The following is a 10,803-nucleotide window of genomic DNA, read 5'->3' as shown; positions in this document are numbered from 1 at the left end:
AAAACTAGGTTGAACAGTATTGTATCTTACAAATTTGATAAGATACTAAACTGGGTGAAATACCTGTTTTTTGTCGGCCTAGATGGGCTTAGCGCATTAATGCGGGCCATGAGATAGTAATAACTTGGTACCAAACTGCTGTAAATATAAAGATATAAATCTATATCTTGGCATTTCTATAGTATTTTGAATTGAAGGAAGTGACTATGACTATCCATCTAGGGTTAAATTGTGAGACTCAATTTCATTAATCAAACATAATACTAGGACTTTCCTGATCAATTTGATAGTTACTACTTATAAAACATAAGTAGTAAGTACTGTGACAATCAAAAATAAGAATTTTATAAGTAGTAAGTACATATTTAATCATGAGATAGAATCTTGCAAACCGAGTAACATTTATCAATAATGTGTCAAGTTCGTGATAGTTAGCTGCTATATTCAAATAATACAAAGACTTTCATTTGTAACTGAATATACATATAGAATGATAAAACCTCGTTCTACCGAAATTGAGCACACACATTTGTAATAAGATCAAAAGGAAGATAAACCCTAATTGAAGTGCTAGGGGACAATATCCGCCAGAACAAAGGAATGAGAATAATTTGTTTATTTATTTCTCGATGAATGAAAGTAGGGAACAAGTGTATGTCATTTTGTGGTTTGATAGTATACTTTTGATAAGGGTAGTGACCCTTTGCCTTTTGGCTGTCTTCTTCTACCATCGTGGAGCCAATCGCTGCTTCTCACTCCCTTATTTTATTCCTCTTCCCTAGTATCCATCAACATATATTAATTTATCAAATTATTTACATATCGATTAACCCTAGGTACTGGATGTCTGGATGGACCTACTTATAACTCGTGGACCAGCGTTACGTAATATAACTAGTAGCTTTTATCGGAATTACATCTTTAAATTTTGAAACTCATAAATGTTAATTTTATGATTTTAAAGCCTACCAAGAACAACAATAAGTATTATTAGTAAATTTCTCATCTATAATGCAGAGGATACAATGAATATTTTGTTTTTAATTTATCAATTATAATACTATATATGATATACACACAACACACATATTGTTTAATTTAATAAAAAGTGGGAGCAATATTTCGTTTTCAATTGGAAAAAAATATTATTTAGCTCATAATTTGGATTAATTTATGGTGATTGAAATTCATAACTTCATATCTTGAAAATTAAACTATAATTTTACAATAATTCACAATTGTTCCGAATATTAATTTCGATGTCACATAATCATCCAAAATTAATCTAAGAGCTAATTATTTTTTTGAGGGCAAAGCTTGTGTCTAATTTTGATGTCCAAAATAAATATAAGAACATTCATAAATTATCTTTAATTGCAGCATAATATTTTTTCTTTGCTGCAATTTATTTTGAGGTGAGGCAAATTGTGCGGCTTTGCATTATTGTATTAAGATAAACAACATTATAATGATGGCCCCAATTAATATATTTAATTATAATTTAGAAACGTAATTAGGGGATGAGTAAAATATGTTAATTTTATAGGATTATCTAGTGGTCATATTCTAATGCTTATAGCACCCTAATTTAAAATCAAGACCAAATTTCCATCCTTAAATTTTAAAATGAGTGGATGAGATTAAATCATACGAATCTCAATAAATAGTAGACAAAATATCAACAAAAGGGTAATATCGTCATTATGTTATCATATGATAATTTTCGTAAATGTTTTTTTATATCAACATAGTGTATTACAAATATCAACAATATGACATAAGAATATCAACACTAGTACAAGAAAATATCAACACATATATTGATATTTTTACATGGTTTTATTGAGATTTTTTGATGTGTTTGTTGATAAAAATCTGTTTATCAACATTTACGAAAACTAAAATAAAAAATATCAAATTTCAATCATCCGAACGTCGTCGGAACATATGCAATTGAAATCTCATTGGAATCCTTATAAAATTATCTTTAATTTGATATATTTTTTGTGAAAAAATAATTTAAATCGAGAGAGTTACGTAAATTTAAAGTTTTAAGATGATTTTAATGGAAGAGAATTGACATTAATACTCTTTAATTTTATTTATTAATTTTTTTAATTAAAAATATAATTCATGTGACATTATTTCAACCATTAGATCTTCTAATCTAATGACTAAGATTTAATCTTAATTTGGAATTAATCTAATAGCTAAAATTTAATCTTAATTTGGAATTATTAATTAGTTACAACGTCATACTCATAATCAAATTTCAAATCTCGATAAAGACTGATGTTTTAAAGTTAATGAAAACAAAAGTTGATTAATGCAACCAGCGATGTCTTATTAATTAGGCTTGTGATATCATATTTTATGAGACTCCTTTTTGCAAAAGATCAATACATATCTTGATTCGATCTAATTATTCCTCGAATTTAATATATTGGTCAAACTTCATTATTTTAATCTTGAGCTTTCCCATCATTTTAAACTTAGCTACATAAAATTTAAACCATTCTTGACCTTTCCCATCATTTCAGGGGTCATGACACCGTCGTCCGTCCGTCCTTACCGCTGGCAAGGACGCCGCTGTCTACTGCTGCATGCCATCCGTCCGTGCCAGCGACAAGGCACTGCTTTTAAATAAGAGCACGTCTGTGCCGTTGAGCAGGCTGACATGGCGGCACGCGATTGGCCAACGACAATTTCGTTTTTTGATTATTTTTTTTTAATTCGAATTTAATTTTTAAAAAAATCATATTTAAATAAAAAAAATATTTTCCCACTTCTAAATAAATTACATCCGTTTTATACACACTTTTAATTTATTTTTTAAATTTTTTTTCCAAAATTCACATTTTAACTAGGTATTTTTATTTTTTAGGATTTTGATTATGTAATTTTTATTTTTTAGGATTTAATTATGTAATTTTTTATATTTTAATGTATTTTTATATTGTAGAAATGTTTTTAGTAATTGAAGTATTTAGATTGAATAATAGAATGGTGGGACCCTTGAACTTGTCCTTGCGGAAGAGCACAGATGTGAGTGTTGTGCTCTTAGCTAAGGACAAGAAGTAAAAGTGGGGTCGGGCCCACCTCCGTGCTCTTTGCTCTTAAATAAGAGCACGGATTGGGATGCTCTTAAACTCGCTGCACATCAGATTTCAATATGATTTAAATCTTAAAGCCCGACTTACTTTCTGGTATACTAGATTTGGAGAAAATGAAAAAAATTGTGGAGCAGATCCCAAGTGATTATTGGCTGACTTCATAAGTTGTTCTACTTCTCTGATATACTAGTATTTATTTAATTTTCAAGTATTTAGATCAACAGTCACTCCAAAACAGGCCTGAAAAGAATTAATGTAGAGAATATTCATAAAAACAAGACAATTCATTTTCCAATTCATGTTCAAGACATACTGTCGACTTTCGAGTAATTTAAATCTCAATCATCTTTCAATCATATGTATCTAAAACACAGCTCACTCTGTAGTTTGATTAAGTTACAGTGATGAAGGATTTTCCGAGGACGAAATTATCATTGTGCTTCTGATAAATGCTCGAGAATGCATGCTTATATATTATCCTTCTGATTTCAATCAGTTCCCATAGAAGAAACTGAATGTACCTTGCATTTGCAAGCAGAACCGTCGTTAATAGATCGGGAACTTAGGATCGACTTCTTGTGACCACGATTCAAGCCCTCCGATGATGTCCTTAGCAAAAGGGAATCCCTTGTTGTGGAGGAGCTCGACAGCCCTCTGAGAATCATTGCCTCTTCTGCAAATGACAAACAAAGAAGGAACTCGACTGGCTTCACCAGTGGCAGTCGTGTTGCTTTCCTCTCTTGCAAAGGCTGTAGCTATTTCGGACAACCTTCCTTCCAAGCTTGCCAAAGGAATGTTCAAGGACTTCGGGAGAGAGGTGATCTTGTAGTGATGAGCAGGCCTGACATCTACCAATATATGGGGCTCACCTTTCAAATTCCTCTCATTGTACTCGTTGCTGGTTATTCTGGCTTCTGCTGGAAGCAGGTGCAACTTCAATGGAGACTGCAAAAATTTAAGCAGCTGTGACTTGTGAGTAAGTGTAAGTCTGGTCAAAAGCTAACAGACAATTTCCTTTCAGAAACCAGCGGGAAATATGTGAATATAATAAATTGTTTTTGGAATCTGTAACTAAACCCATGTAAAGTATAAATGTAGAGAAAGCATGGTCATCCACAATCCAAGGAAATGCACGCATTAACAATTTGTCATGATGGACCTAAAGAGAGTTTAACCACATACTACTAGCATTTAGTGAACTTCTCGAATAATAAACTGTATGTATTAGTAGAACAGATGGATAGGTTTCTCAGTTACAGGGGTAGTGACCAGCACCTAAGTGAGTAATACCTTATTTCCTACAGGTATACCAGTTTTAGAAGCTTCCTTTATTCGCTTAAAAGTCCAAATGATTATAGTACACTTAGTTTAGTTCTAGAATACAATATGCCAAGTAAATAGGAAAAATAATAAACAAAGGCGAGTTTCACCGTGGATAGAGGAGATTGAGTGAAATTTTCGTAGTCAAAATTACAGAATTGCTCTTCTGTCAAAGTTGAATTTTCTCCGCAAGCTTCACACTTGGGCGACCTTCCTCTGATTTTGACCTGTTAAATGTGGTGACAAAAGTCAGGAATATAAATGACATCTTTTATAGACTAGTTGTTATTGTAAAAAGAGGGATAAAATGAGTACGGTGAGAAATTAGGAGTAATTAAAATTTTGAGTAATTTTATGCTAAAGCGAGTAAATGAATATTCACATTGAATGTCAAGAACAAGACTAAGACGCACAACACGAAGTCGAGCAGATAGTGCATCAAACAGAAGCATCCTTCCAGATAGGGGATCCCCAACTACACCAGCAACTTTTATAGCCTCGAGGGCCTGGAGACACCCAATAACACCTGGAACTGCAGTCAAATGCAACACGTACAAGAATATTAAAAAATACAGCATTTAGTCTTTGAACATATACCAGATTTAGAAACAGAGAAGGTCCACACACCAAAACTACTATTAATATAGAGGTTGCATGTTCGCTATACCTACTCCAAGAACTCCGCTGTCTGAACATCTCTGGCATGCTGTTGAAGGGGGCGGAGTAGGAAATAAGCAACGATAGCATGGACCTCCATTGTAATTGTAAACAGTTAGCTGCAAAAGTAAATGACAATGAATAAGCAACATAAAAATGAGTTGAAGGGACCTTTGTAAAATTGTAACGAACTCTTATTGATAACCATTAACCAAAGAGGGATGCATTTATCATGAAACAAACCTGTCCTTCCAATCCAAGTGCAGCTCCAGAGATAAGAGGCTGCAAGCATAAACGTGTGTTTGGTCAGTAGAGCATAGGTCCATATGCAAATAAACAAGATCAGGCAACATAATATTATGGCTTTTGAGAAGAAATCAAATCGTATCATCAAAATGTTCATAGCCTAATATAGAATAATATTTGCACTTTAAGGTCCCTGTCACAACATTGAATACTACCATAGTAGCAGATAAGAACTGAATTGAATTGACAAAAGTTATAAGTTCAGACCACTAACAAATATCTAAGCGACAAATAAAAAGAGAAAAGCAATACCATGCATTCTGCGTACTTAATTGTCCAAGAGAAATAGTACATAAATATGCAACTGCTCACCTTTCCCAACACAACACAGCAATCATTGATCATGTAACGACTGGGTACGTTGTCCGTTGCATCAATGACAATGTCATACCTGTTATACACCGAAAACCGCAAAAATGAAGTTGAACTCAGTATTTGACACAAATAATACATGTTCTATGAGGATCAAAACAGAGAAAGAATATCATACCCTCTCATAATTTCCAAGGCGTTCGATGTCCGGAACGCTTCCTTGTGCTCCACTATTTGGACGGTAGAGTTAATCCTGAAGACACAATACCAAAATAAAAATACATAAATACCGTCGCATCCTCTCGCTGCAATTTTGTAATATTGAAGTACAGGACCGCTTACGCGCGACATGAAGCAGCAGCTGACTCTACTTTTGATCTTCCTATAAATGCTTCCGTGTGAATTATCTAGATGAACGATGGCAAGAATCAGCCAACAAAGGTAAGATCACATGATATAATCACTCTGCTATTTCAGAAATGAGTTTTTGTATTTAAATTAAAGCAACAGAAAACACAACATATACACTCCAAACATACATAACTTCCTTGTTTTCAAATTTATCCATAACAACATTGCATAACTGCGCCATCACTAAACAATTGAGCTAAAATCTGTTTACCTGCCTGTGCAGATTGTTGAGCTCCACCACATCATGATCAACGATTCCCAACCTGCCTGGGACAGAACGCGCCAATCCAAAACCGTCATTTCATTAATACCGTGAAATCACTAGAATAGAAGACGAATAGCACATAAAGTACACACCGACGCCGCAGGCAGCGAGGTATAGCAGAGCGGGAGAGCCTAATCCGCCGGCGCCGATAACCAAAATAGAAGACTTCAATAAATTCTCCTGCGCTTCGACGCCAAACGAAGGGAGGATCAGCTGGCGGCTGTACCTATATATCATATCCGCCGACAATTGGCCCGGCGAGGCGCAGCAACTGGTGCCGTTGGTTCCATCTTTTGAGACGCAGGTGCTGAGCTGCGCTTGCAGAGCTGATATACGACCGTCAATATCCGCCTTCGCTTCCTGTAGAGCGGCGATTTCCCGGCGGATATCCTCCGCTGTTTGGCTCACTCCGTTGGAATTCATGGAAGTGGAGTGAGCTAGTTTTGGATGGAGGAAAGCAATGGCAGTTTAGGGTTTTGTTGTTTTAATTTGTTGTTTAATTCATGAGTTAATCCCTCCTCCCCAAACAAAAGTAGTAGTAGTAGTCGTCGTCTTTATTTTTTCATCTTTTCGTCTATTTTTATAGTACTAATCTCTTAATAAATGGTACTCCCTCCGTCCCAAGGTATTAGACCAACTTTCCTTTTTGGGATGTCTCAACATATTAGACTCATTTCTTTTTTTAGCAAAAAGCATCTATCTTATTTTATTCTCCACCTACTTTTTTCTATCTTCTCTCTCCTACTTTTTTTCTCTCTCATACTTTACTCTCTCCACTTTAACTATTTAAATATCAATTCCTTAAATCATGTGCCCAAAAGAAGTGAGTCTAATACTCTGGGACGGAGGGAGTAAGTTTTTCATGTTTATTTTGTCTATTTTGATTTAAAATAATTTTTACACTTATTTTGAATTTGATTAGATCGATATTAAGTGCGTTTCAAAAATTTAAATAATCTTTTTTGCTACTATTTATTTTAAAATTAATTCAAGTACAACCTTAGTTTAAGAATATCCGTTTCAATAAATTCTTAATTTAGTATTGCAATTGAATTAATTTTAAAATAAATAAAAGAAAAATAGAACACCCCGACTTTTTCTGTGTTCTTGAAAGGACCGTCGTTTGTGCACTTTAATTTTTTTCGACCTCGTTTCTTTTGTCGAGAGAAGAATTTTACTTTTTGGGCCAAATAATTATTCTTTTCTAGCTCAATTTGAAACCCAATTGTTATGAGCCCAAAGCCCAATCAAGATTTTAAATGCATGAGATTTTCTTCCACTCAATCTGATACAAAGAAATCTGCCACGATCTGCACTTAAGTTTTAGCAAAACCCTAGCAACAATTTATATATTCCCACGTTCCATAATTTTTACTTTTCTTCTAAATTCTAAGAAAAACAAAAGAGATAGCAGAGGAGTAGGCAGCCGTGAGTTCTCAGATTTTGCTTCACAAATTTTTGATCCATCAAATTTAAGGTATATTCAAGTTCCACGTTTCTTTTTCTCCATGGCATTATTTGTTCATATTCATGTTAGTTCATCCACATGAAATTAATACAACACCTTGAAACCTTTTGAGAGAACTTTTTATGATCAAGCTCCAATCTTTGATTCACGATGAAGTACTTTAGCCTCCCTTTGAATCAAATCGTTTGCCAATTCATTAATCAACTCCGAAATTTAATAAAACTTGAATGGGGAAAAGGGGGGAGGCTGCTTGAGAAAAGAGAAGAGACTTTGAGGGAGGGAGATGAGTCTTAGTAACTTAGACTTAGCATTTTGTGAAAGTAATTTTTTTTATCAATTTTATGAAGAAGAGACGGGGAGGGAATTGCAAATTGGGTATGTGTTAGTTTTAGGAAGAGAGTTGCTGGTTTTAGATGATTTTCTTATTCTTTTTCCTTAGTTTTAGTTGGGCCTCAATCAATTGCTACGTATTGGACAAAAGGTTATGTTGGGTTTAGATGGGCTGAGCAATTGTTTTGGGCGACAGTAAATAATTTTTAAACTGAACAGTTTAAGGATTTATGTTTTCTCTACGAATGAACGAAGGATAATTTGAACACACACATTGGATGCATGCATTATTTTTTAAATTAAATTATTTTGTAAAGTCTAATTTTTGCATATTATGTTATTTAAAAAAGGGTGAACTTTTGCACATCGTTTGAGGTTGGAACAGGAAGGTGATTGAGGAGTTTAGCTTTTGAGGTGAGCTTTCTTTTTTTAAATAAGAGCAATGCCCTAAGTATATTCTATGTGAAAATGATATGAATATTTGTCATGCCGTGTTTTGTTTTATCTATGGAACCTATCTATTGTGGCTTTTGACATCTATGGATAATCGAATTCGGGTCTGACTAGGGAATGAGTCCCTACTCAGGCTAGTGTACACCAATGGGGATCGTGAGCCGTCTTTTGAGTTGGCCGGTCTAGTGACTTGGAATGTGGCCACATTCCTTGTCATCAATGGATCAGATATGGTAGACATCTATGGGAAAATGGTTGATCAACCAAATTTTACGATGGAAAGGATTTTAGTGTCTCGGACATTTTCAAAGTTAAAAACCCGAGGTCACTCAATGGTGGCATGATAAATACTTTTTATAAAATGTTTTCGGCATGAGTCCACTGAGTGCATCAAGTACTCAACGTTGCATTTGTTTTAAAAAATGTGCAGGTTGAGCTGTGACGAGCGCGGTAGATGTTGAGCAGAGCTGGTGAAGATTTGTGTTGCTTTTAAATGTTCAGAATATATTATGTCTTCATACATAATATTATTCTTCTCTCGAATGCTTCCGCTGAATACTTCCCCTTTCTTTCTCGCTTCTTTAACTCTCCCCCGGTCGCAATCAACCGTGTTTTCTATCCTTAGAAAATGTGGGCGTGACAAAGTGGTATCAGAGAAATTTTTCTTTCCGCTCTGGACCTAAGAGTCTTTTTTCAATCTTAGTCTAGACTCGTTTCCTGATGTGAATCAAATTGTAGTCCTTTATTGTATTGTTTTAACACACATTTTTAGGTGAAAAATGGACTCATTTTGATATATTGTAGGACAAAAGACCAATCCATAAGAGAGAGGAGGAAGAAAACAAAGGTCCGAATCTGATCAGTAATCAGCCCTGCAAGATTAACTTAAAATGCTTCTACAAGTCCACCATCCCATTCACCTTCGAAAGAGCTTCGCGTGGATACCTCGCACGCCTCAATCGGAATCCGGATGAAGAAGATACGGCTGTTTTATGAAGACTGCGCAATGCAGTGCAAAACGCGTGACCGGCCGTCAAAACGCGTGACCTGATTGAGAGTATGACAAAAGGCCCGATCGGGCGTTTTTCAAGGTGTAGATCGCCCGACCGGGCAATTGGTACTGGGCCTGTTTTTCGAGTCCTAGCTATTTAAATAGCTAGGGCACGACTTCCAATGCATCTTTTGGCGGCTGGAGGCAATTTTTAGAGAGAGAAAGAGGCTTGGAGTCCATTTTTGGGAGGAATAAGAAGAAGCTTGGGCTAATTCGTCCCTAATCTTGCCCATATGGTAGCATTTACTTGTTTTCTTGTATTGTTGCTCACTATGAGTGGCTAGATTTAGGGATTACTCCTAGTTAGTTAGGGGAGCTTGTAAATATGAATCCATGACTTTGTTTTGATTGATTTCCATGTTTTGGTTCTTTTCTATGTGCTTATTTTCAATCCGTGTTGGTTTTTCTAGGAACTTAACCCGGTAATGGCCTTAACTTCAATGTCTCTTTAACTTGGAGTAGGGAGCTAACATAGATAAGGAACCCTAGGCTAAAACTGATCAGGGGATAGTCCGGGGTGGATCTTGTGTGTTGAACGTTCGTAGAAGCCAATCCCGAGCTTACTATGCGACTGTAGGAGTGAGGGGTTGGTGAGTAGAGCCTAGGAGACGTGATCAGCTTATCCTAGGTGTAAAATTCCACGATCAGTGATCAGCTGCGTGAGAGCGTAAAATCAACACGATCCCGATAAATATTGGAAAGTAATTAGACTTTAGGATTCATGTGAACAAGTAACCCAAAACAAGTTAGGAGTAGTCCCCCCCTCTTTATCGTGATTCCCTTGTATTTTTCCTTCTCGTTTCGTCTTTCACTCGCCACTAGATCAAAAAAACCCAAAATTAAACTATTTTATTGCTTTTTAGTTAGGTTTACTAGTTTTAGCAATTAATCTCCTCCCTGTGGGTTCGACACCTTTTATGATGCATTGCTTGCAGATGTGGTATTTTTAGGGATTTATTACTTGTTTTGTGTACTTAAATTGCACCCTAAAAATCACAACATTTCCCTAGACTTAAAAGTTTTGAATTGAAGGCTCAACATCCCGACTCGCCACGCTTAACCCTAAATGATGAGAACAGATTTGGCGGTTTCTTAAAAGCATTAAACCCCTAACCCT

The 10,803-nt window shown here is 35.3% G+C and overlaps 1 protein-coding gene across 1 annotated transcript; it reads right to left on the bottom strand.

Moving 5' to 3' along the window:
* Positions 1–3,378: 3,378 nt before the first annotated feature.
* On the bottom strand, positions 3,379–6,907 carry LOC125202182 (adenylyltransferase and sulfurtransferase MOCS3). Its single transcript, XM_048100543.1, has 10 exons — positions 6,477–6,907; positions 6,331–6,386; positions 6,051–6,115; positions 5,887–5,961; positions 5,709–5,787; positions 5,334–5,372; positions 5,101–5,209; positions 4,847–4,965; positions 4,544–4,660; positions 3,379–4,058 (listed from the first exon to the last, which is right to left on the bottom strand). The coding sequence occupies exons 1-10, from the start codon at positions 6,805–6,807 to the stop codon at positions 3,660–3,662; spliced, it is 1,389 nt and encodes a 462-aa protein (XP_047956500.1). The 5' UTR covers positions 6,808–6,907; the 3' UTR covers positions 3,379–3,659.
* Positions 6,908–10,803: the final 3,896 nt, after the last annotated feature.

The sequence above is a fragment of the Salvia hispanica genome, chromosome 1 (genome assembly GCF_023119035.1).
Source record: "Salvia hispanica cultivar TCC Black 2014 chromosome 1, UniMelb_Shisp_WGS_1.0, whole genome shotgun sequence".
Classification (NCBI taxonomy): domain Eukaryota; kingdom Viridiplantae; phylum Streptophyta; class Magnoliopsida; order Lamiales; family Lamiaceae; genus Salvia; species Salvia hispanica.
The sequence above is the reverse complement of the archived record's forward strand: the minus strand, read 5'-3'. Positions and strand labels throughout refer to the sequence as shown.

Excerpts from the sequence above, each read along its gene's own strand:
- LOC125202182 (XM_048100543.1), bottom strand. The coding sequence starts at position 6,807 with ATGAATTCCAACGGAGTGAGCCAAACAGCGGAGGATATCCGCCGGGAA. Across the intron at positions 5,962-6,050 it reads GCTGCTGCTTCATGTCGCGC|GATTAACTCTACCGTCCAAA; the intron begins GTAAGCGGTCCT and ends TTGTGTCTTCAG. Across the intron at positions 5,788-5,886 it reads GCCTTGGAAATTATGAGAGG|GTATGACATTGTCATTGATG; the intron begins GTATGATATTCT and ends GGTGTATAACAG.